The sequence below is a fragment of the Sprattus sprattus genome (genome assembly GCF_963457725.1).
Source record: "Sprattus sprattus genome assembly, chromosome: 16".
Lineage (NCBI taxonomy): Eukaryota > Metazoa > Chordata > Actinopteri > Clupeiformes > Clupeidae > Sprattus > Sprattus sprattus.
The window spans coordinates 28,157,849-28,181,601 of record NC_137914.1 but is presented as its reverse complement, the minus strand read 5'-3'; the positions used below and the strand labels follow the sequence as shown (position 1 = coordinate 28,181,601).

Here is a 23,753-nt window from a genome sequence, read left to right as displayed (position 1 = left end):
CGATTCTGAGAGTGGAAAAGCCTCATCCTATCTGACAACCATACGGAAACAACATTAACACGCACACACACACACAACCATGCAAGAGAGAGAGAGAGAGAGAGAGAGAGAGAGAGAGAGAGAGAGAGAGAGAGAGAGAGAGAGAGAGAGAGAGAGAGAGAGAGAGAGAGAGAGAGAGAGAGAGAGAGAGAGAGAGAGAGAGAGAGAGAGAGAGAGAGAGAGAGAGAGAGAGAGAGAGAGAGAGAGAGAGAGAGAGAGAGAGAGAGAGAGAGAGAGAGAGAGAGAGAGAGAGAGAGAGAGAGAGAGAGAGAGAGAAAGGGAGGACATTCTGCAGCAGGATGTCAGTTTACCCAAGAATGGTTCAGGCAGAATAGATCAAAGTCTGGCCTTACATTCAACAGAAATGTAGTAGCAGAACATGAAGGAAGAAAACCCACTAACATCACCAAGTTCAAGTACTTTTATTTTGAGGAATAGGACAAAATTCCTACCAACTGTCATGGGGGACTTTTGAACAGCTGGTGGAAATGTATTGAATGTATGTTATGTCATTGTTTTAAATGGGGTTCACAACAGTTATTACAGGGAGGGGTTCACATTCTTTTTGATACTATGGTCATTTAATGTTGGATAATTTGATCAATGAAAGAATAAATAAGTACAACACTTTTTGTGAATAAATATTCCTTCGGCCATTCTTTATCAATTTTGATGATTGGTTGGCCAACCAGAAATTCAACCCAATGTCACAGTCGGTGTAGTAATGTAATTATTATCAGCAGTGTCAAAGGCTGCACTAAGGTCCAATGGACTGGACTGATGTCTTGTCTGTATCGGTATTGAGGCAAACGTAATTTAAAACTTTAATGAGCGCCTTTTTCAATGCTGTGATTAGCAAGCAAACCTGACTGAAGGTCTTCAAAATAGTAATTTAACTTTAAAAGACGGTAAGGTACTTTTTCAATGATTTTTCCAACAGATGGTAGATGAATATGGGCCAATGGTTGTTAAGTATGGAAGCATCTAGATTCTTCTTCTTGAGTAGGGGTCTTAGAACGGCTGTTTTCAGGGACTTGCCAGACAGCAATGATGCTTTTACAGATTTGAAAAACATGGTAGGCCAAGTATTTAAGCAGCATGTGGAAGGGTTGAGATTCTGTACTGTTTTTTTTTTAAACTTTTTTCACAATTTCTTTTCTATTAGTTCTATTCTTTTATTATTCTATTGTCTATTAAAGTCAATTCTGACATAAGGTTGAGTTTTTCTTTCTTCGTTGCTGGTAAATCCAAATGTTGAGTTGTTAGTAATTGAGAGAATATGTCCTGCATTATTTTATACATTTGACCTAAATTGATAAAAAGATGCAAAATCGTTGCACTTATTTACAGAGAGAAGTTCGGGGCCAACTGTGAAGTGGGGTTAGTCAACTTCTTCACTGTTGAAAACAGCACATGAGTGTTATTTACATTTCTACGGATGATGTTGGAGAAAGAAGGACCTTCTTGATTTGCATATTTCAGCATTTTATTTGTCTTCCTACACTCTCTGTTTAGGAGTTTACAGTTGTACTTTGTTTCCATGGTGATTTATGTTTGTCAACAACTGTCTTAACTTTTACTGGAGCAATGTTATCCATAATATGTACCATTTTTGTATTAAAATTTTCAGCAAATCATCTACAGAGTCTAATTGCTGACTCAAGGACCTTAAAAATGCCTGCTGAAAGAGAGAACTTGGGTGATCATTTATGACTCTTTCCTACAGTCAAAGATCTGTTCTGAATGTCTGAGGACACATAAAAGAACACACAGAAATGATAAGATAAGGCCCAGTCCTGGACGCTTGTAGAGATATTGAGACCCTTTGTGACGACAAGGTCCAGGGTATGACGAAGAGTTGGCCACTGTATGTGCTGGGTTAGTCTGATAGTATCCAGTTCCTTAGCATGAGTGTTATCTGGATTATCTGTATGCAAGTTCCTATCCCCTTACTAATAAGACATTAAAAATCCGTACAAATTACTGATAAGACTGTGCTAGCTCATTAAGAACAACTTTAAGGCGTGTGTTTTGTAGGCCTGTAAATAGTTTCAAAATATGCTGAACACTTAATGAGACCACATATGTATTCAAATTATGTAAAATCACCAACTAATAATAACTGTTTGGCCTGAAAAGATTCTTTGCAGAGTATGACTATTCCTCCTTGACTGTGGCACTCATTTAAGGGAAGTTTGGGGGAGCCGATATCAATGAGAGTAGCAACACAGCTTGCTTGATCCAACTATGTTTCAGTTAAAAGGAAGAAAGTCAAGTTTACATGTTGAAATAAGATCAACTAAAAATGACTTGTAAAGAAATCAAATGTTCAGAAGACCTAGTTTTACTGTTAATGTAGAAGGTGTAACAGGTTCATGTTTATATGTAACAGACTTTCAATTAGAAAATTTCCTCTGAAAAATGCTTATTGGTTCTCTTTCTGACAGGTATTGCTGAGTTAGTGAGCACACAGTGCTCTGGCTGAGTTTATATACATAAATACTGCATGGCGACTCTCTGAGTGAAAGTGTGAGTAAAAGTGTCTCTGGCAGAGGTGGTGTAGACACACACACTCTGAATTCCACCTCTGCATTTAACCCATCCAGGGAAGTGACACACACACAGTGAAGTGCAGTTACACACTAACCCCGAGCAGTGAGCTGCCTTTGGCGGTGCCCGGGGAGCAGTGATGGGGTTAGGTGCCTTGCTCAAGGGCACTTCAGCTCTGGGTCTCTTCAGGGAATTTCTTAGTGTCTGTGACAGTTGGACAGGCTGCTGGAGATAGAGAGGCAGGTTTGACATGGAGGTGGGAGTGGAGTCTTGGGAGAGGCAGGTTTGACATGGTGGTGGGGGTGGAGTCTTGGGAGAGGCAGGTTTGACATGGTGGTGGGGGTGGAGCCTTGGGAGAGGCAGGTTTGACATGGAGGTGGGGGTGGAGTCTTGGGAGAGGCAGGTTTGACATGGTGGTGGGGGTGGAGCCTTGGGAGAGGCAGGTTTGACATGGTGGTGGGGGTGGAGCCTTGGGAGAGGCAGGTTTGACATGGTGGTGGGGGTGGAGCCTTGGGAGAGGCAGGTTTGACATGGAGGTGGGGGTGGAGCCTTGGGAGAGGCAGGTTTGACATGGTGGTGGGGGTGGAGCCTTGGGAGAGGCAGGTTTGACATGGTGGTGGGGGTGGAGCCTTGGGAGAGGCAGGTTTGACATGGTGGTGGGGGTGGAGTCTTGGGAGAGGCAGGTTTGACATGGTGGTGGGGGTGGAGTCTTGGGAGAGGCAGGTTTGACATGGTGGTGGGGGTGGAGTCTTGGGAGAGGCAGGTTTGACATGGTGGTGGGGGTGGAGCCTTGGGAGAGGCAGGTTTGACATGGGAGAAAGGTGGAAGTGGGTCTCTGGGCGCTAGGCACTTGGACCTGTTTCCACATGCTCATAGTCCCCATTTGACTGCTGAGATCCCGGGAAGTTTGGTGCAGATGATTGGCTATGCGTCATTGTAGCAGTGCCCTTGTTGGCAAGCCCTTGCGTCATCCCCATGGCTGTGGAGGTGGTTCAGCATTCTACCTCTGTTTCAGCTTGTGGGGGCATTTATTTTTGGTTCCACAGAGTTCCTGTTGTTCACTCTTGTTCACTCTGTACAGCTGCCGAGAGCTTATCGGAGCGCCCCAAAAGTCATTAGGTGAAAGAGGGAGAAAACATAGCTGTCGTTTCAAACTTTATCCCCTCTCCAGCTGAGTTCTGTATTGTTTGGTCTGAAATATTTGCTGCATTTCCAGAATAGCTTGAAATTGTCTATAAAATTCATCCCAATTGGAATACAAGTTTTGCGAGCCAAGTGTTTAAACTGAGCAGTCGGGAAAACACAAAACTTCACCTTGTCACTGGACCACTGGTAAAGTTTGTATTCCTAGCTCATTTAGGCAGAAAAAGTTCCTTAAGCCTCGAAGCAATAAATACACATTTTTACCATCTGCTCTTACGTTACTGTGTTGAGAAACCTTTTTCAGTAGGGATTGGATATTGTCATCAATTTCAATTTGACATGTAATGAGGTCTGTCTTAACATGCGTATTTGTTGTTCAGTGCTGTGAAAAAAGTATTTGCCCCCTTCCCGATTTCTTCTATTTTTGCTTATTTCTCACATTTAAATGTTTCAGATTATCCAACTAATTGAAATATAAGACAAAAACAATGTGAGTGAACGCAAAATGCAGCTTTTAAATGATCTTTTCATTCATTGAAGGGAAAGTGTTATTCAAAACAAATGTGAAAAAGTAAATGCCCTCCTAAACCTAAAAACTGGTTCAAGTCTGGACTTTGACTAGACCACTCCAGAACCTTTATTTTGTTTCCTTTGAGCCATTTGGAGGTGGACTTGCTTGAATGCTTCGGATCATTGTCCTGCTGCATAACCCAACTGCGCTTGAGCTTTAGGTCACAAACTGATGGCCGGACATTCTCCTTCAGGATTCTCTGGTAGAGAGCAGAATTCATGGTTCCATCAATTATGGCAAGGCACCCAGGTCCTGAAGCAGCAAACCATCACACTACCACCATTGTGTTTGACTGTTGGTATCCCCTTGACGGGCAGGGAAAACGCGGGCGGGGCGAGTGGACTAACAGTGCCTTCCCTCCCTCAGCATCCACTGCTGAAGTTCCCCTGAGCAAGGCACCTAACCCCTGACTGCTGAAGTTCCCCTGAGCAAGGCACCTAACCCCTGACTGCTGAAGTTCCCCTGAGAAAGGCACCTAACCCCTGACTGCTGAAGTTCCCCTGAGCAAGGCACCTAACCCCTGACCGCTGAAGTTCCCCTGAGCAAGGCACCTAACCCCTGACTGCTGAAGTTCCCCTGAGAAAGGCACCTAACCCCTGACTGATGAAGTTCCCCTGAGAAAGGCACCTAACCCCTGACTGCTGAAGTTCCCCTGAGAAAGGCACCTAACCCTGCTCACCAACACAAAAAAACGTGAGCATATCACACCTGTCCTAGCCTCCTTGCACTGGCTTCCAGTCCAGTCAAGGATGCAATTTAAAATACTGCTCATGGTTTTTAAGGCTCTCCATGGTCTGGCCCCCAGCTACTGTACATGGCTGATATCATTCATACCCATGTAGCCCCCAGGTCCCTCAGATCCTGCAGCCAAGGTTTCCTCCATGTCCCACGGTCCCAACTTAAGCAAAAAGGTGACCGTGCCTTTTCTGTTGCCGGCCCTCAGCTGTGGAACCAACTGCCACTCGACATTAGAAATGCCCCTTCAACCACACTTTTTAAATCCAGGCTCAAAACGCACCTTTTTACATTGGCCTTTCCTGTGTGCTAATTGTCTCACCCTGTTATGTCTGTAATTAAGTGTTGTCTGTTGATTTATTCCATTTTATTTTGCTTATTCTATTTTATTTTGTTTATTCCATTTTATCTTGTCTTATTTTATTATTCTTTCAATATCTAATGCACTATGTACAGCACTTTGGTCAGTGCAAGCTGTGTTTAAATGTGCTCTAAAAATAAACTTTACTTACTTTACTTACTAACCCCTGACTGCTGAAGTTCCCCTGAGCACCTAACCCCTGACTGCTGAAGTTCCCCTGAGAAAGGCACCTAACCCCTGACTGCTGAAGTTCCCCTGAGAAAGGCACCTAACCCCTGACTGCTGAAGTTCCCCTGAGAAAGGCACCTAACCCCTGACTGCTGAAGTTCCCCTGAGAAAGGCACCTAACCCCTGACTGCTGAAGTTCCCCTAAGCAAGGCACCTAACCCCTGACTGCTGAAGTTCCCCTGAGAAAGGCACCTAACCCCTGACTGCTGAAGTTCCCCTGAGAAAGGCACCTAACCCCTGACTGCTGAAGTTCCCCTAAGCAAGGCACCTAACCCCTGACTGCTGAAGTTCCCCTAAGCAAGGCACCTAACCCCTGACTGCTGAAGTTCCCCTGAGAAAGGCACCTAACCCCTGACTGCTGAAGTTCCCCTAAGCAAGGCACCTAACCCCTGACTGCTGAAGTTCCCCTGAGAAAGGCACCTAACCCCTGACTGCTGAAGTTCCCCTGAGAAAGGCACCTAACCCCTGACTGCTGAAGTTCCCCTGAGAAAGGCACCTAACCCCTGACTGCTGAAGTTCCCCTGAGAAAGGCACCTAACCCCTCTGTGAGTGTGTGTGTGTGTGTGTGTGTGTGTGTGTGTGTGTGTGTGTGTGACAAAAAAGAGAGGTTATTTTTAAAGAGAGAACTTAACCCTCACAAAGGCCAGGTATGATCTCTGATTAGACATCCGGGTAGCCACTCAGTTTAGGTGTGGGGATGAGCAAGAAAGGAAGAGAGGTCCGGGGACAACTTTATTGAAAACTGATTAACATTATTTCTCAAAATGTTTGCTGAAGAAAAAAATGAACATTAGCACAAAAACCTAATTCATTTCATAAGTATATACATGCTTGAATCACATTTATAAAATAAAACAAAACGTTTTGACCATCAACTGTTGAAATTACCTGCACTCAACTAACTTCTAATGAGTTCTAATGAGTGTTATCACTAATACTAAGTGTTTCTAAATCTGAACTTTGGCATGGTTTCAAGCATTTTGCTCTTTCAGAAAAGAGCAAACATGACTTCTGTTTGTTAAGGAGGAATTTCTTGCTGTACTAGGTCAAGGCTTAGAAATGATACACAATACAGAACACATTGAATCTTGCATTGATAAGGTTCAATGGATTTACACTTCATTAACTTTCTCTATCAGTTGGTTTTCAAAATGGAACATTAACATTTTGGTAAGAAATAGATGAGGGTCACTGCCTGAATATTTCACAAATAATGGACAACACAGAACAAGAGTTACCTTGGCTGTGTTCTTTTTTAGTTTCATATCTTGACAAATTCAAGGTTGTTAAATCCATTTATGCCAGCTACTGCATAACTAAGACTACCAGGACGGGGGTCAACAGGTCACCACGACAACAAATACGGCCTTAATGGGGGACTGTTGATGAGCTGGGCCGGGCAGCGGAGCCTCAGGGACTTGAGCGCACACCGCCTGGCGACAGACGACAGCCGATCTGAGGGCGTCTGCTTCCTCCTCAGGCCTGATCAATACCAACTCACTAGCACCTCAGGGCTTTGCTCAGCGCCGGCCTTTTCATGACACGGCATGCAGCCATCCCTTTAGTAGCCAGTACTTTGTCTTAGCCCCTTTAGTAGGTGCTAAACTTAGTGATCTCTGAAAACATTTTTAAGTTTAGTTTACTAGTTAGTAGTAATACCTTAGCTTACTGTAGCTTATCAGCCTTCAGATGTTGTTAACTGTTAAAATGGCTCCTATTGATATAAAAAAAAAATATTTTCTTTTACAGTTTTCTAGGGTTAACTTCAAGTTTAATTTCTCTCATTTAGCATTATTGGGGGTGAAGACTTTATTGGGATACAAAATGTATCCTGGTCACACGGCATTGGCTACTGCCTAATATTTCAAATATTTTTTTTTTCACCTTGGTGAACCTGTTTACATATGGATAACCTTAGAGTGCAGAACGGCTTATCCGACATTTCAATATTTTTTTTACTATTGAGAGAATGGTCTTGTCTTGTCTCTGGTCTTGTCAGGGTTCGTCTTTGCGAATGAATACGGTGTTCCCACGCTCCAGTCGATTTCGATCCACCAAGCGAAAAGCTTCCATGAACTCCTCGATGTCAATATTGCCGTCTTTGTTAGTATCAATGCTCACCAGTAGATCCGAAATGGCCTCATCTGATATCTGCATTTTTAGAAAGGCACCAAGTAGCCTCCATGTCTGACCGAAATCCTCAAAAGATATCACTCCTGAGGGTGAAAACAAATTGTTTAGAAAAATATTTCAGAATTATCAGAGAGAGACTGCAGCTGAACAAATAGCAAATGATAGGAAGTAATGAGCTAACACTGTGTCAAAGTTATCATGTGACTGTATTCAAGGGCGTCAGCTTGTTTTTAAAAGGGGTGGGGACAATAACCATAAGCTTGAGAGTGGTTTGAAAAGTGCTGGGTACCCTTATGTTATTCATCCATTCAACGTTGCATTACAATATGAGTCTACAGTGTATTGTCGGGTTGAAAATCCCATTCAAACAATAAAAAATAGATAATCTCGATGTTGACAACAGCACCAGCTTGCTTATTTTACCAGATCATAACGGTCTCAATTTAAGACATACCGTTAGCTAGGCTAGCTGTAGGGAACGTTAACTCATCTGTGAATAGCAAGCTAACATTTGGCAAGGTCAACGCCACATCTTACCTTATCACTGTCACCAGTCGGTGGCTTTCCAAATTAAATGTAGGCTAGAGTAATTGACATTTAATAACACCTAAAACAAAATTAGACTTACGAAAGAGATTGACAGAGGCAGCGACATCTGTGCCTCATCCGTGTTGGGCTAGGGCTGACTGCACTGCACACGTCACTACGGTTGCGTGCCCTGTTGTTACGTGTATGTATGCACATCCAAATTTAAGAATCTCTACCTCAATCGGCACAGCTGAGAACACTTGGCTGTGTAAGAACCAATGTTCAGGTGTTCATTGATAAGGTGGAGATATTTTCTTACGTTGAACTTCCGAAGTCCGTAAAACACATTTAAGTGAAAAAAAAAATCGAAAAATAGTCACCATAAGTGTAAAGACAGATCGCAAGTAGGAGTATAAATATAAGTCAGTGCTTTCCTCTAGTCACATTTCTTAGATACAACTAGGCTTGCGTCGTCTTCAACGGCTTAAAGAAAATGTATTTTTAACTAATTTGCTCCACAAGCAGCCAGGCAGGTGTGCATGCTGTGAGGATGTCATCGTGCGACCTATCGCATGATTTAGACACGATGATTTCGGGTGAGTATGTGGGGATTTTTTCGGTCGCAATTGGTTGAAACATTTTTAAAAGTGGTGGGGACAAAATTCAAATTATGAATAGTGGTGGGGACATGTCCCCCCCGTAATCGACGCCTATGACTGTATTGGGATGGGAAGTTTCAGGTCTCCTACAACTGATGGTTGCTATGGTATTAGTGCACCGGGTTCACCAATTCTATGTTCCGATATCAATACCTCCATGAGTATACTTATACGCAGTACACTATCCGCACTTACTAAGTACGCAGACTCTCAGCAGGTGAGTGTTGTTCCAAATCTAATACTCCGTGGTGCACTTACCGGAAATTACAGAGTATACCTCCCTGACGAATTCAGACAATTCTTTGTTAATCAATCACGGCATAATTGCCCCCGCTCGTCAAGCGAAAAGTGTCCGATTAAAAGTGCACCAACGGGCTATTCCCGGGTGGTGGAATAGCCTGTGTAACGAGCGCCTGGAGCCTGCCACCTTACCCCGCTCGCCAAGCGAAAAGTGTCCCAATTTAGTGCCTCTTCGTCGGTCTAACTACAGTCCCGGGTGGGGGGATAGCCAGCTGCTTAGCATAACTGCCATTCAGAACCAATGGTAATGCTACCAAGCTAGGCTAGCTAGGTATGCTTACTGTCGGTATACATCGTTAAAAACCAAAATACTCATGTCACTGGCTTTAATTTCAGAATGGAATGTTAGTAGTACATTTAATATCAGTACAGTTGTTAAATTACTGCTGATATTGACATTTACTGTCTGTAGCCTTGTGGTCTACTGACTCTGCTATCGTAGCCACCGTAGCCATTATGTCCGCCATTGATTTTGAAATAAAACGAAAAGCTCTGCCTGGCTCCGCCTCTTCCGGTATGTAGACAAGATGGCGGCCGTTGAGGGTGGAAAGTGTACCTGGTTCCACACTCAGCGTTTTGACCGTTATGAGGGCGACATCCGGGTCCTTTGGGTATGCTTCTTTTCGCCGCGATTGAAACCGGAACACCCTAAATACTCGTAGGTACGGGAAGTATGGATATCGGAACATGGCACAAGATTCTAGAATCACCCAATGAATGCCTGGACAGGACTTTTTTGGATCCCAGAATATGTATGGTATGTCAAAGCTCACTTTGTCTGTCAATAGACTTACAACAGACTTGTCAGTAAATATGCTTTCAAAATAAATACAAAAGTAAACTTACTACTACAATCTGACTAAGATTTTGTGGTATGAGTGAACCAGGTTTGAGGGGCGCTAAAAGACACAACTCAATGTTTGCTTTGATCATTATCTATATTTAATTTTCTTACCTGAATTGTCAGTGTCAACTATCCTGAAAATTGTCTCTAAAGTGGATCGATGTTTGTAGAGAGTCTCCAAAACAGTCTGCTCTACATGCTACACAGGAAAAAGGACACAATGAGGGCATGTATATTCAGATATTACTGAAACTAGAAAAAATTAAATCAGATATTTATTTTCTTACAACCCTATATTTCTCACAGTGTTAGAGGCACTGATTGATAAGCAGATAGTATCTGCTATGTAAGCATGTGTACATAACTAATACAGTACATACAGACTGTCACTAAAAGTGGATGTAGTTATTTAACTTATTGTTTTGGTTCTATTTGAAGAGGCATTACAGAGTTTTTGTCTTAACTAGCCAATTGACTTTTCTTGCAAACACCAAAAACAACACCACTGACATTAGTTAACGACAACTAATGCTGCGTTTAAACAGAGGAATAGAAGATGTGTAACTAATGCTGCTTTTAAACAGAGGAGTAGAGGATGTGTATCTCATGCTGCTTTTAAACAGAGGAGTAGAATATGTGTAACTAATGCTGCTGCTTTTAAACAGAGGAGTAGGATGTGTTGCAGCCATATGTTTGGCCACGTAATGCTGTAAAAGCTGTTTTTACATTTACAGGTTTTTGGATCCAGAGCACAAAACAACATGATAAGGAAGTCACAGTCTCTCCCCCACATGACCATATACCATCAGAATGAATTTCAGGACGTTATAATAAGAAGCAATGACTTCTTTCTCCTCAAATTTGAAAGCCTTCCCCTAAAAATATTAAAGTATTGTGATAAGAAAGATTGATTGAAGTGAAATTTCCTTTACTTAAGAGACTTGCCTTCTTCATCACCCTGTGAAGGCTCAAACATCTATGTTCAAATCTCCCTGTGAAGGCTTAAACATCTATGTTCAAACCTCCCCTTTGATGCTGTTACCTTTTTTTACCATTCATTTAATGTTAAAACAGCATCATCAACACTGAGAAAGGATAGCCACAGTCACATGATGGTTTTGACCGCACAATTGTCAAGATGGAAGGTGGATTCACTCAAATCATGTCTAGGTTGAAACTCACAGGCCTATGGGGCAGAAATACTCATAAATCCAAACTACTTTACATTTACATTTACATTTAGTCATTTAGCAGACGCTTTTGTCGAAAGCGGCCTACAAGGGAGAGAACAGTCAAACGGTAAACCATATAGAAGATGTACAAGTGGCTCATTTATAGTGAGAAAGCAGGTCTCTACAGCTGAACAGTGACTGTGTCATTATAGGAATGATCAATATAACACACACCCTGTTGATATTACATTTACATTTAGTCATTTAGCAGACGCTTTTGTCCAAAGCGACGTACAAGGGAGAGAACAGTCAAGCTAAGAGCAATAAAAACCTGGTGTAACAATAAATCTGCCCCGGGCTGCTACCTTGACGTGGTGGGGCGGCTTGCGTGCTTCAAGGACCCTGTGAGCTATATCGGCGGGGGCTTAAAGCCCCTGGCAGGTTCAACCAAGCCGGACAGGTCACGGGCGAGGGGTCTGACAAAAAGCAGCACTGGTCCTCCAGGTTGGGGGTTGGGCGTGGGGCTAACGACCACATCCCAGAAAACAACAACTGTTACAGAAACTGCAACACGAAAACCACAAAACCTGGGGTCCAAAAGAAGCTCTAGCCAAAACACTGGCACTATGACGGCAGCAGATGAAAGCCCAGCTTGGGAAATCGGCTGCCCGAAGATGAGTCTCTTAAGACCCCGAACTTGATCCGTCTTGGAGCATGGAATGTCCGAACCATGTTTGAAACATCAAAGACAGCGCAAGTCATCAGAGAAATGCAGAATAAATAGATGGACCCCAGTCGGAAAAAGAAAGAGGGGCAGACCAAAGAACACCTGGAGAAGGACAGTGATGATGGAGCTGAAGGAGATGGGTCTTTCCTGGGACGAAGCACAGGCCAAAGCACGAGACAGGGTTCAGTGGCAGTGTATGATTGCAGCCTTATGCCCCAACCGGGACGAAGAGGATAAGTAAGTAACAATAAATACTGCTTTTTTTTTCAAGAATTAGAAAATGACATAGAAAGAAAAAGGAGTGCGGGACTGTCACTGCTTAAGTGCAAGTTAAGCCAAGGTGCCAGTTAGGAAGGGAGGTGCTCTCTGAAGAGTTGGGTCTTCAAGAGCTTCTTGAAGGTAGAGAGGGACGCCCCTGCTCTGGTAGTGCTAGGCAGGTCGTTCCACCAACGTGGAACTACAACTGAGAATAGTCTGGATTGCCGTGCTTGCACAGTGCCAGACGACGCTCACTGGATGAGCGCAGTGTCCTGGGTGTAACATTTGCCCTTACAAGAGCATTTAGGTAGGTGGGAGCAGAACCAGTAAGCACTCTGTAGACAAGCATAAGTGACTTGAACTTAATGCGAGCAGCTACCGGCAGCCAGTGGAGCTCAATGAGTAGCGGGGTGACATGTACCCTCTTTGGTTGGTTGAACACCAGACGCGCCGCCGCGTTCTGGATCATCTGTAGTGGTTTCATCACGCAAGCCGACAGGCCCGTTAGGAAGGCGTTGCAGTAGTCAAGGTGGGAACTCACCAAGGTTTGCACCAGCAGCTGGGTGGCATACTGGGTTAGGTACGGCCTGATTTTGCGGATGTTGTATAGCGCAAAGCGGCATGACCTGGAGACAGAGGCGATGTGGGCTGTGAAGGTTAGTTGGTCATCAATAATGACCCTGAGGTTTCTTGCTGTTTTGGATGGAGCAAGAGATAAAGAGTCAGTATTGATTTTGATGTTGTGGTGGATGACCTGTTTGGCTGGGAAGACCATCAGTTCTGTTTTGGCCAGGTTCAGCTGAAGGTGAGGTTTTTCATCCATGTGGATTCATCAGCAAGACAGTCCGAGATCCGCGCCGAAACAGTGATGTCCTCAGGAGGGAAAGACAGCACCAGTTGAGTATCACAGCATAACAGTGGTAGGAAAAACCATGCGAGCGGATGATAGGGCCCAGCGAAGTGGTGTAAATGGCAAAGAGAAGTGGTCCCATCACCGACCCTTGGGGCACCCCAGTGGTGAGGCTGTGAGGTACAGACAGATGACCTTGCCATGACACCTTGAATGAGCGCCCAGTGAGGTAAGATTCAAACCAGGAGTGCGCCTTGCCAGAGATGCCCATAATTGACAGCATGGACAGAAGGATGTGGTGGTTGACTGTATCAAACGCAGCTGATAAGTCAAGCAGGACAAGAGCTAAGGATTGAGCTGCTGCTCTAGCTGTTTTTAAGGCCTCCGTCACAGATAGCAGGGCTGTTTCGGTGGACTGACCGCTTTTGAATCCAGACTGGTTTGGATCGAGGAGATTGTTCATTGACAGGAACTCTGTGACCTGTTTGGAAGCTGCCCTCTCAATTGTTTTAGATAGGAGGGTGAGAAGTGAGACCGGTCGATAGTTTTCCACCTGAGTGGGATCGAGAGACAGCTTCTTGAGCAGCGGCGTTACCCGGGCCACTTTGAATGAAGAAGGAAATGTTGCAAAATGAAATGAGGCATTAATCACCTGTGTTATTGATGGTAAGACGGCAGGGGAGATGGCTTAAAGGATGCTGGATGGGATGGGGTCCAGCGGCCATGAAGTTGGACGGCTACCTGGTGACCTCACTCTCAGTGAGAGGGGTGAAAGAGGGAAACGATGAGCCATTGATGGTTGCGCCCTTAGGGGGGGGGGCATACAGTTGGTCGAATTTTTTCCCAATGGCTGCCACTTTCTCTGTGAAAAAGGAAGCAAAGTTATCAGCTGTGAGGTTAGTAGCTGGGGAAGGAGGAGGAGGGTAGAGCAGAGTTTTGAAGGTGGAGAATAGTTTCCGAACATCAGTTGCACTGTTGATCTTGTCATTGAAAAAAGTTTTCTTAGCAGCAGTGATGCTGGATGAGAAGGCAAGGCAAGGCAACGCAAATGTATTTATATAGCACATTTCGTACATTAAATGCAATTCAAGAGAAGGAGGCCAGCAGTGTCTGGTAGCTTGCAAGATCGTCCTGTGCTGCAGGTTTGTGCCACTTTCTCTCAGCCGCTCTGAGATTGGAGCGCTGCATTCGGAGGGTATCAGTCAGCCATGAATGAGACTGGGTAGATCGAGCAGGTCTGGTAGAAAGTGGACACAAACTGTCCAGGCATGAACTCAGAGTGGAGCAGAGAGATTCTGTGGCATCATTGACTTCTAGTGAGGAGAAGATGGATAAAGGTGGAAGAGCAGAAGAAACCAGGGAGGAAAAGTTGGTGGGAGAGAGGTTGCGGAGGTTGCGCCGGAACGAGACAATAGGAGGAGGGACAGAGGGTTGCTCAATGAGCCGAACATCAAAGCGAATGAAGAAGTGGTCTGAGAGATGCAGAGGGGTTACGGTTAGGTTGTCCGTGGTGCAGTTCCGAGCAAGGATGAGGTCAAGCTCTTTCCCTGCTTTGTGAGTTGGAGGAGTGGGTACCTGCTGTAAGTCGAACGAGTGAACCAGGGTCCGAAAGTCAGCCGAGTTGACAAACTGCCACATAACAAACTGAGTATACAAGTCAGGCATTCTAGGCCTTAGGACTCCTCAAGCATATGCTTTGCTCTACAAGTTGAGCAACAAGAACGCTACCTGAATGCTGAACCAATTATTTGTTACTAGGAACACATTCCCTAAAACAGACTCCCTGGAACTTATTTCAGTTCAACTGTCACACTATTACCCCCATTATATTTAAACTGTCACACAATCACCCCCATTATATGTCCTCAACAATACCTCACTAACTTTATGGCTGCAAAATCCAAAATTAATTCTACATTAAGGAATTCCAAGATGTCAAGCAAAGTTTCTTTCACAGGACAAGCAGAACATTTTCTAAAACTGACGACATGGGTTGCTTTTGGTTTGTATTACCTCTGTGTTTCGTCCTTTCCAGGAAAGCTCGTTGAACCAGCTGTGGTAGTTAAGCATGTTGTCTGGAGTCAGAGTGACCAGTTGTGAGCGGAGCATCCTCCAGGGCAGGTCCAGGTGCAGCACCGTTCCTACTGCTTTGGCCCAGTCATTAAAGGAGATACGCCCTGAATGAGAGAGAGAGAGCAGAGATAAGAGTCATTAAAGGAGATACGCCCTGAATGAGAGAGAGAGAGCAGAGATAAGAGTCATTAAAGGAGATATGCCCTGAATGAGCGCGAGAGAGCAGAGATAAGAGTCATTATAGCAGATACGCCCTGAATGAGAGAGAGAGAGCAGAGATAAGAGCCATTAAAGGAGATACGCCCTGAATGAGCGAGAGAGAGCAGAGATAAGAGTCATTAAAGGAGATACGCCCTGAATGAGAGAGAGAGAGCAGAGATAAGAGTCATTAAAGGAGATATGCCCTGAATGAGCGAGAGAGAGCAGAGATAAGAGTCATTAAAGCAGATACGCCCTGAATGAGAAAGAGAGAGCAGAGATAAGAGCCATTAAAGGAGATATGCCCTGAATGAGAGAGAGAGAGCAGAGATAAGAATCATTAAAGGAGATGCGCCCTGAATGAGAGCGAAAAAGAAAGCAGAGAAGAGTCATTAAAGGAGATGTGGTCTGAATTAGAGGGAGCAGAGATAAGAGTCATGGGCACCGGGGTTCTTTAGCACAACACAAAAGGGCTTCACATAAAGCCCATTTTATGGTTAGAGCTCATTCATCTGGTCATTTCATATCATGCATCTTAGCTCCTTTGAGGATGGATCTTTGTGTCAATTGGGTGTGTCTGATAAAAAGGCATTTTAAGTCAATTGTTTTGAGGACAGCCACTTCCTTACTTGAAATGTAGCCTGCATCTTGGTTTTCAACATCTGTCAGGCACATATAGTCAGATCTCTATACAGTTAGGGTTAGGGTTGCATGACATTGACCACCGAGTTACTAAATTGGCTGTTCATTGAAGTCAACTAAATATGTTCCCAAATGGCTACGTAGACTATGCAGTCAGGCACAGCTAGCTCTACGCTGCACAGACAGTGAAACAAATAATCCAATAACATTCAGCCCTTTGGTAATCTGCAACAAAAGGTGAAACCCAACAGTAGTATTTTGTTTTGTATTTTACATCTTAGTGCTCACTCAGTTAAGACCACTGACCAAACATACTGTTCTCCCATTACCGTTTAAAAATAGCCCCAAGTTTGCGTTGAATTTGGAAGCGCAAACAGGGTAAAATCAAGAATTTAATTCCGAATCAATTAATTTAAGAGTTTCCAAAGTTTCCTAATATTCTTTCAATCTTAGCTTGGTTTATTGACCATTTGGGATTATTCCCTTGCTGTGGGTATGGGATATTTCCAGTGTTTCAGGGACTTCTTTGCTGTTTGGTGAAAATGATTTATCACAAATTTGCTGTTGATATATACTTTTCTATTTTTCTTCTGTATAAGTGTAGCTGGGATGGTTTTGCCCTTAAATGGTATTTTACTATTTTGCAAGAAAATACTATGAAGACCACCTGAATATTTTAGTTTGGTTGATTGATAGGCGCACATTATTTTCTCCACTTCATAAGCGGCAACAGTTTAAAGGCACAGTTTATTTATTTTAAATTAGGCTAACTAAACCCCTCACTTTCCCTTTTCCCTCTATTCTACACAAATCATTTACATAATATCTTATGTAGCTGGCTGTCATGTGTGTTTATTATCTTGTTAAATAATGTTCTACTGCAATGATACTTTTGAACTGCAAACCACTTGAACTTTGAACTGTGCTGTACTTTCATTAGTTCCACACAACATAATAAATCATTTGTCAATAACAATTTAAATATTTTCATAACATGCACTGGTGTCTGTTGGACTTGAACCGAGCGAATGATAATTAACTTGTCATCACACCACACAAAAGACACAAATTCAATAACATACCAACCAATGAATATGACGTTTCACCTGTCCCACAAGGCTTTGCACTACTCTAGCATCCTGTGAGTCCATATATGATAATCTTCTCAACTCCTCCCTTGACGTTGTGTCATTTTCGCATCATGACGTGTAATGCACATCTCGTCGCTCTTTGAAATGAGGGAGCATAATGTTTAGAACTCTCTCTCAGAGCACATCTTTCAGTAGAGAAGTAACTACTGTCTGGCTACAGAAGGGTTTGTGGCAAAACACAAATAGAAGACATCCTACATATCTTATTTTTTCTCTCAAAACCAATGCTGTGTCTTTTACAAGATTTCAAGTCATATAAAAGAAGTGTTTTAAGATCGTTCAAGTCATTCTGGTTAAAATTACATCTACAGCTGGGCAGAACATGTGACATTATTGGACCTTATCTTTATAGAAACCTCAGTTGCCTGTGACTTGCTTGTGTAACATTGTAACACATGAACATCCCACTGTTCTTAGAAACTGGATTTCTATGGTTTTATCTTTAGTCCTGCTACTAGTTGGCCTTGTAACATACAGTATGTACTGGCATGACTGCATCTATCTATGCACACTTTGTAATACAAATATGTTTGTCACAATTCCGAGCATTTCATTTCAATGTATCCTGTCTGTTAGTTCAGGTAGTCCAACTACTTTGTTTTGATGATGCGAAATTCCAGAATAATAGTTGAGATAACTTGTACTTACATGCATTTTGTTCATATTTAGTGGCACTGCCTTTAAATTGTGTAACCTTAATCAAATACTTGAGGTAGCCTTCCACAAGCTCTGCACAATGGCCATTTCTCCCTTCAGAACCTCTGCCACTGAATATGGCTTGTGGACCTCCTTGCACAAACCCATTTTTTCACTTCAGCTCACAAAGCTGATATATAGCCTGATATATACTATATATATACAGCCGCGGAAAAAATTAAGAGACCACTTCAAAATTATCAGTTTCTCTGGTTTTACTATTTATTGGTATGTGTTAAAGTAAAATGTACATTTTTGTTTTATTCTATAACCTACTGGCAACATTCCTACCAAATTTCAAATAAAAATATTGTCATTTAGATCATTTATTTGCAGAAAAATGACAATTGGTCAAAATAGCAAAAAAGATGCAGTGTCTTCAGATCTCGAATAATGCAAAGAAAACAAGCTCATATTCATTTTTAAACTACACAATACTAATGCTTACACTTAGGAAGAGTTCAGAAATCAATATTTGGTGGAAAAACCTTGATTTAAAATCACAACTTTCATGTGTCTTGGCATGCTCTCCACCAGTCTTTCACATTGCCGTTGGGTGACTTTATGCTACTCCTGGCGCAAGAATTCAAGCAGCTCGGCTTCTTTTCATGGCTTGTGACCATCCATCTTCCTCTTGATCACATTTCAGAGGTTTTTGATGGGATTCAGGTCTCGAAATTGGGCTGGCCATGACAGGGTCCTGATCTGGTGGTACTCCATCCACACCTTTACTGGCCTGGCTGTGTGGCATGGAGCATTGCCCTGCTGGAAAAAACATTTCTCAGAGTTGGGGAACATTGTCAGAGCTAAAGGAAGCAAGTTTTTCTTCCGGGACAACGTTGTACTTTGCCTGGCTGAGGTTTGTAAAAGACCATAAGGATTGAAAAAAGCGGACTGGAGGGTCTTCTAGTTTGTCTTCTCTGATGAGTCCAATTTTCAGCTTTGCCCAACACATGGTCGTCTGATGGTTAGACGGAGACCTGGAGAGGCCTACAAGCCAAAGAGTCTTGCACCTACTGTGAAATCGGACTCATCAGAGAAGACGAACTTAGAAGAACCTCCAGTCCGCTTTTTCAATCCTTATGGTCTTTTACAAACCTCAGCCAGGCAAAGTACAACGTTGTCCCGGAAGAAAAACTTGCTTCCTTTTGCTCTGACAATGTTCCCCAACTCTGAGAAGTGTTTTTTCCAGCAGGGCAATGCTCCATGCCACACAGCCAGGCCAGTAAAGGTGTGGATGGAGTACCACCAGATCAGGACCCTGTCATGGCCAGCCCAATTTCGAGACCTGAATCACATCAAAAACCTCTGAAATGGGATCAAGAGGAAGATGGATGGTCACAAGCCATGAAAAGAAGCCGAGCTGCTTGAATTCTTGCGCCAGGAGTAGCATAAAGTCACCCAACGGCAATGTGAAAGACTGGTGGAGAGCATGCCAAGACACATGAAAGTTGTGATTTTAAATCAAGGTTATTCCACCAAATATTGATTTCTGAACTCTTCCTAAGTGTAAGCATTAGTATTGTGTAGTTTAAAAATGAATATGAGCTTGTTTTCTTTGCATTATTCGAGATCTGAAGACACTGCATCAATTTTGCTATTTTGACCAATTGTCATTTTTCTGCAAATAAATGATCTAAATGACAATATTTTTATTTGAAATTTGGTAGGAATGTTGCCAGTAGGTTATAGAATAAAACTAAAATGTACATTTTCCTTTAACACATACCAATAAATAGTAAAACCAGAGAAACTGATAATTTTGAAGTGGTCTCTTAATTTTTTCCGCGGCTGTATATACTTAGATATTAAGAGCTGATATATAGCCTGATATATACTATATATATATATTAGTGCTGTCAGTTTAACGCGTTATTAACGGCGTTAACGCGAACCCATTTTAACGCCGTTAATTTTTTTATCGCGCGATTAACGCGTTGTAAAAAAAAGAAATCATTATTTTGCGCTCCCAAACTTTGTAGTAGGCTAACGTCACGTTTGAGTGAATGATGAGCGCGATACAGCGAAATGGATGATAAACAGCTTCTGAATAGAAAGTTTACCTTTAAAAGTTGTGTTGTGCAAAAGAAGCGAGCTTCACTGTTGTCTGAAAATGTCAATCGCGATTAATTTTGATTAATTTAATCGCGATTAATTTTAAGTTAACTATGACAAAAATGCGATTAATCGCGATTAAATATTTTAATCGTTTGACAGCACTAACAGGGCCGTGCAGAGACCTTTGGAGGGGCAGGTGCTCAAAGTTAAAAAGGGGGCACATGTAGCACAGATTTGTAAAAATGTATTTATCTAGGCCTTTTCTATAGCCTATGTCCACTGGTGTGACGGTCATTTCCACCAGTGTGACGCTGAGTTCATTTCACACTATAGGACAGTGTTATCACAAGGGGTTGGTTTATACCCCCAGACACATTACAGTGTCTCCACAGCTGCCAACACACACACACACACACACACACACACACACACACACACACACACACACACACACACACACATACACACACACACATACATCCATTTCACAAACAGGTGCATACTCATTAGGTTTTAAATGAGCGGGGGAACTATATGGGAACAAGGCCTTTAAACTATAATTTTACAGGCAGCAAGTACTGTAGACAGCTGTGTTTCACTGTGAGTATGAAAGTTGTCAAAAGGGTGCAATGTTTATAGTCAATGTGGGTCCATTTCAACATACAATTTTCAATGAGTGAGATGGATGGAGAGAGAGGGAGGGAGTGAGAGATGGAGATAGTGAGAGAGGGAATGAGACGGATGGAGAGGGGGGGGGGGGGGGGAGAGAGAGATCCTGCTCAAAACGGATTGTCTGCACTCAAATACACTGTTGCTTGCAAAATTGCCGTGTTTCAGTTTAAGTTGTCGCACTGAAATACACTGTTGCTATCAGAAATTCCCTGTGTTTCATTTTAAGTTCAAAGACTTCTGCTCGCTCTCGCTATCTGGCCCTCTCTCTCTCTCTCTCTCTGATTGATAAGAAAATAACGTTACAAAAATTCACCAACCAATACAAAATCATGACGTGAAATGAACGAAAATGCTCTCAGATTTAAAGACCACGCTCTATATTAAACGATACAAACTTCATACGTTGACAAGTTTATTTACGGGAGTTAATCAACTATTTTTGGCTCATATTTGCATGCAGTCATTTAGCAGACGCTTTTGTTCAAAGCGACGTACAAGAGAGAGGCATATAAGCCCCTATAGCAAACTTTACACCAAGCTATTCCCGAGTCATCATGGCACATTTGGCATCACAAGGCTACTCGGCTTACCTAGAAAACGGGAGCTGTAGAGAAATTTATCCGAGGCGTCGGTCAGCAGGGCACGTCAGGGCAGAGAGAGGGCACGTTGTGGATCATGTGACCGACCAAGGTAGATCTAAATTATTATCATTTCGTTAAATGTATTATTATTTTGGGCCGCACAGACAGACTTTTCACACACAAATTAAAAATAAATAATAATAATAAAAAAACACTCTGACAAAAGGGCACTTTAGGCATCAAGGGCAAAAGGGGCAGGTGCTCAAGCCCCCTTAGCCCCCCCCTCTGCACGTGCCTGAGCACTAATATATATATATATATATATATATCAGAGGATCCGCTAGAGAAAAATGTTGCCGGTCAAAATGACCGGAAGAGTTTTCATTTTCCGGACATTTTAATGATAAGCCGGTCATATATCTATTTCTGCTTCTAAATTAGCCTATTGAAGAAAACTGACGCCATGTTTAGCTTAAAGAATTACATAATCAGGTCGTTTAGAATGAAACATGTTTATTTGCCAAAGTTTACAATGGGAAAAAAAACATAAATGCCTGATGCGCGTCAATAAATGGCCTTTAATCGCAACCTGCTGTGTGATATTGAGCGCTGCAACAAGGTCATTGCTCTCTGACTATGTTCAATGACAGCGGAGATTCTAAAATGTTTAGACCCTCTTATGAATCCGTTGCGTCGTCCTGCCATTTCGAAGAGCTAACAGAACATTTGACTGTTACCATCAATTACTTTGCACCTTATGGGAACTTCATTCGGACATAAACGCCCGACACTTCGGCCTTTTCTCTGGTAAAGCTGTTTGAACATCTAGGGCTTCAGGTAGGCTATTCAATGTTTGGAAAGTTCACTTTCTACATGAACTAGTTCAGTTCAGGGCTGGACTGGCAATCTGGCATACCGGGCGTTTTCCCGGTGGGCCGAGGTGCAATATGGGCCGAGAGTCCCGAATTTATTATTTAAAAAAAAAATATATATATATATATTTTTTTTTTTTTCCCCATATAATGGTCTGACCGGCTGGCCCACGAAAGTAGTTCATGAGCGGCCCTATTGACACTGGGCTGGCCCAATCACATCCCCTGGGCTGACCCAACACCAACCCCTTTCGGTTTGGACCTGCCTACATAATGCATTAGGACGGGAAACAAACTCAGCGTGGCCCATGGCCTTGACATGCTTGACAAGCGCATGCTAGTCTGCGGCCCATTGGCTGTCTTCTTTAGTGACAAGGGGCTCGTCCAATCATATCACCAAACACCTTCTACCTTTGGCTTGGGCGGTGCACAGAAACGCACGTTTCGTTAGAATCCTCCAGTCCAAAATGGAGAGAAAGCGAAAAGAGGGTGCGGAGAAACTGCGAGATAAGAAGAGGCTTGCTTTTCAAGCCTACACTGCCAAATGTGCCAAAATATCGGAAATGTTTGCCACGGCAGGTCCATCATCAGGTACCGTGGATGAAAGTGATAGGCCTACTGGTGGCGACAGCCAGGGAGATACGATACAACGACCTACGGTAAGCTTACTGATCATGAATTCAAACGTCTCTAAAATATGTTTGACTTAGGACCTATGTTCTATGGCCAAGTTCGTTTGCATTGTAAATACAAGACAAGTCTGTAGCTGTTGCTAGCCCTCAGCCTACTCTACTCTGAAACAGCCAGCCGTTAGCCTACACTCTATGTTGTGTGTTTGAGTGGTGGGCAAGCCCCTTAGCCTATTGGTGCGCGGTGCCATGTCAATGTTCCGAAAGCCCAGTATTCCCAAACCCTATGAAAATATGCCAATTTGTCCAGCTAGCGAATTATGATAGCCCGTTATACGCTCCAGTTTGCCCCCCGAAGTTCAGGGGCGTGGTACAAACGTTAGTGCCACCTCATCAAGCGCGTTTCCTACAGGAGGAAATAGACTCCCTTCTAGGAAAGGGAGCAATACAGTCTGTACCACTCGTAGACGAGAACAGGGGGTTCTTCAGTCGCTATTTTCTGGTTCCAAAAAAGGACGGAAAATATCGACCGATCTTAAACCTCCGTATTCTGAACAAAGCTTTAAAGTGTATGATGTATATTGTATTGTATTCTATTGAATTTAGATTAATTAAGACCACCACCTTAACACACAAACTCTTGTTGAACTCATAAAGTAGTAGGTTCAGTGACGTGCGGTGAGACAGCTGTCTTCTGTAGCTTCTGCGAGCCCATGAATCAATGTTTCGTTGGAATCATGATGTAACGTTGTTGTAGCGGGAATACAGCAATGCTATTTTCTAATTGGCAGGGCATATGATTCTAGACTTCGCTGAAGCGACTGAAACGGTGAATTTTGATCACATTCAGCGAAAGTTAACAGGTAAAACGGGAGAAAAATAGGGCGTCTTTAGGCCGTCCTGCCTAAAAGTAGAGCGTCCCATTTCTTCTTATTTTTTTGTAGACGATAGGGCAGACGCCCTGCTAGCTAAAAGCCTGGTTGGTGTGTAGACATTCGAGAGACCAAAGGGTGTGTTATCGAATTAAGTGGGCCGGTCTGGTTCAAAATGCCCGGGCCGATTTTTTGTCCCAGTCCAGCCCTG

The 23,753-nt window shown here is 43.0% G+C and overlaps 1 protein-coding gene across 1 annotated transcript in view; it reads right to left on the bottom strand.

Moving 5' to 3' along the window:
* Window positions 1-7,622: 7,622 nt before the first annotated feature.
* The window catches only part of ppef2a (protein phosphatase with EF-hand domain 2a), a gene marked incomplete at both ends in the record, with an annotated part of 34,689 nt that continues 18,558 nt past the window's right edge, over window positions 7,623-23,753 (bottom strand). Inside the window, 3 exons of the mRNA XM_080853876.1 lie at window positions 7,623-7,843; window positions 10,203-10,290; window positions 15,112-15,275. Of these exons, the coding sequence (XP_080710002.1) occupies window positions 7,623-7,843; window positions 10,203-10,290; window positions 15,112-15,275 (473 nt within the window). The remainder of the gene's footprint in view (window positions 7,844-10,202; window positions 10,291-15,111; window positions 15,276-23,753) is intronic.